Below are 2,964 nucleotides of genomic sequence, written 5' to 3'. Positions count from 1 at the left end.
CAAATTAGTATACGAATACTCTCTCTCTCTCTCTCTCTCTCTCTCTCTCTCTCTCTCTCTCTCTGTATTTGAGTATAAGTAGAGCATGATAAAAATTTGACGCTTACCAAAAATATCATTTGGATAGATCAGGAGCGCCAATAACATCATTAGAAGTGCTTTTTGCCAATCCACCATTTTGTCACAATCATGGATCCAGCTGGAACATAAAAATATTAATTGTAATAGATGTCTTGAAACGAATAACTTTTCAATATAGTATTCAACTTTATTTTTATGTATTTTAATTAACATGTTTTTTTTAAATATAATAATCTTTACAATTATTTTTTAAATTATGTTTTATAGGATTATCAGCTTTGATAAGAGATATCACAGTTTGCTCGCATTATTACATTATTAATTAATAAAATACTGAATACATTGCATAATGCATGGACAAAAATGATATTTAACGAGAATCGCGAGTAATTAAACACGTCATGTCAGTTAATTATAGATATAATTTATCCCGCGTATCCTTTTGATGGTTTGTGTATAAATTATTGATGAATATTATTAAATAAATCTATCGTATCTTTATATTCAATGGACTGGAAATCAAATGCACTACAAAGGAAGACGAAAAGTTATAGAATAATAATAAATACAATCACAATTGTATTTATACGGAAATACCTGTCGTTTATCATCGATCAATTTTATTCAAATCGTATATATTAAGAATTGCGGATGAAACGATTTGATATGCAAATAATCGACAAATTCTGATTATTAATCCTCTCGAATTATATACCAGAGGTCCCTTTTTTTATTGGCTTGGACGCGGCTGAGGCGAAAATAAAAATAATAAAGTAGACGTGAGGCGTGGGAGAATATATTACTAGCGGGAACATTAAAGTCGTGTCAGCGTCTGTGATGATATTCCACGGGGATATTCCTTATCCTTTCATCTAGACTTTGCGTACAGATCAAAACGCGTACCCGTCGCTGCCGCACCGTTCCTCTGGTTATATTAGGGATGATGGTAGCCCGTTTGTTTACGCGATATTACATCAAGGATCAAGAAAGAAATACATAAAACCACTAAAATAAGAGATCTTCCAATATACATCGCAACATACACAAAAAAGTGAATTAATCTTTGACAATAATAAAATCTATTATTTTGTTTACAACAGATATGTGATAGAAATTTATTGATGTATAAAATTCTTTTCCATAATATATATAAAAAAAGCCTTTTCTTTTATTAATTTTTATTTACATTAATTCACTTGATATTATTATAGTAAATAAACAAAATAAAATCTTTATATAATAATTTAGAATAATTTTAGTAGCATGCAATTGCGTGGAATTAGTAGCGAAATTAATCATGTAGTAAAGCAAAAAGTTAAAAGACTAAAAATTGTATATGTGTTTATAAAAATTTATCATGGCAATAACATCGCCTTTGGCGACCTGGTTGGCGCGTTGTAAGCGTTAAACGCCAATCAGGCAAGTTTCCCTTGTGCAGCAGCACACTGATAACTCCATTACGAGGCGCAACGCAGCTACCTGACTTGTTAGACACTTCGAATCATAATATTAAATTGATGTGTCACTCATATCGACCTTCCAGTAGTTACATAATAACGACGATAATGCTCATCCATCTCCTTTCATTTTCAGGACGAAATGAATAATGTACTGAGCCAATATAAATCAAATATTTCGCATATACAGTAAAAACGCATATACAGTAAGTACAAAAAGTATTCGTATAGAGAAAATATTTAAAAAAAAATTTTATTTTTAAAAAATAAATATTATCCAGCGAAAAATGAGTCATCGAATTGATGTCAAATCGGTATAAATTCGATGATTTTAACAATTTGACGTCGATTCGACGTTTAATTAATGATCATTTTTTGTTTGGATAATTAACAATTTATTCATAAAGAATAAAATAGACTGTATGTTTCTTAAAATTATATATACCAAAATGATGTATATTAATTATACAAAATATATCATCCGAAAAATAAGCGAAAATTAAAAATTGTATTATTTGAATGCTCAAAAAGTATTCCTACAGAGAAATTTAGCTTCTAAAATCAAGAATGCGAAGCTCGTTTATTTATATTAGAGTGTATTCATTGTATAAAATTGCTAATTAATATTTACTTTCTATAAATAAGGCTTTTTTTATAATAAATTCCCTTGTACGAATACTTTTTGCTTTCACAGATATAAAATAATACGTAGATACATAGCATTATTTAAATAATTTTCATATAATTTTCTCTAGAAAATTATGGCGGTTTTTTTAATACTTCGACATGTAATATTTATTGTATTATTGTATTATTGTATTATCCTAAATAAATATATATACTTGGTAATTATAATTTAGGTTGATTATAATTAGATTAATTATAATTTAGGTCCGTTCCGTAATTTAAATAATCTGTGCTCTTGACTAACGATGTAAGCAGTACGTTGAAATCCCTATAATATTTAATACACCCTCTTCTGCTTGCCAATGCAAAGCTTAAAGCATATTATACGCAGACGCTTGATTGTCCCTCCGAGAGGCAAAGATTCTAACATGAAGCTGAGTATCCATGCTGTTGCGCTCGAAAGAGGAGTCGTCGCGCGAAAGTTTGCCCATGACAACTTCACGACAGAAAACGGTGGAAGTTAGGTACATTTATCGTTCCCCCCGGTCGGATGCACGCAATACGAGCGAACTGTATCCATCATGTGGGCGCGTGCCCGCGCGACAAGAAGCGGAATCAAGTTCGAGACTCGGCAAGCTTTTCCGCTCGAGTGCAATGAGCAATAGTGGCGCGGCCTTGCCCAACAAGTTTCGAATGTGATGAGCGAAAAGGCGAGACGATAAAACTTGACACCGACGTGATACAAACTTGGTGAAATAGCTGTCGGTCTTTCTTGCTCTCTCTCTTTCTCTCTCTCTCT

The 2,964-nt window shown here is 31.5% G+C and overlaps 1 protein-coding gene across 1 annotated transcript in view; it reads right to left on the bottom strand.

Moving 5' to 3' along the window:
• Window positions 1–177, bottom strand: part of LOC105626996 (lachesin-like) — a 48,186-nt gene extending 48,009 nt beyond the window's left edge. Inside the window, exon 1 of the mRNA XM_012208278.1 lies at window positions 108–177. Coding sequence (XP_012063668.1) covers window positions 108–177 — 70 coding nt within the window. The remainder of the gene's footprint in view (window positions 1–107) is intronic.
• Window positions 178–2,964: the final 2,787 nt, after the last annotated feature.

This window comes from Atta cephalotes (assembly GCF_000143395.1).
Source record: "Atta cephalotes unplaced genomic scaffold scaffold00007, whole genome shotgun sequence".
NCBI lineage: Eukaryota > Metazoa > Arthropoda > Insecta > Hymenoptera > Formicidae > Atta > Atta cephalotes.
Note: the sequence above shows the minus strand (reverse complement) of the source record. Positions and strands in the feature narration are given on the sequence as shown.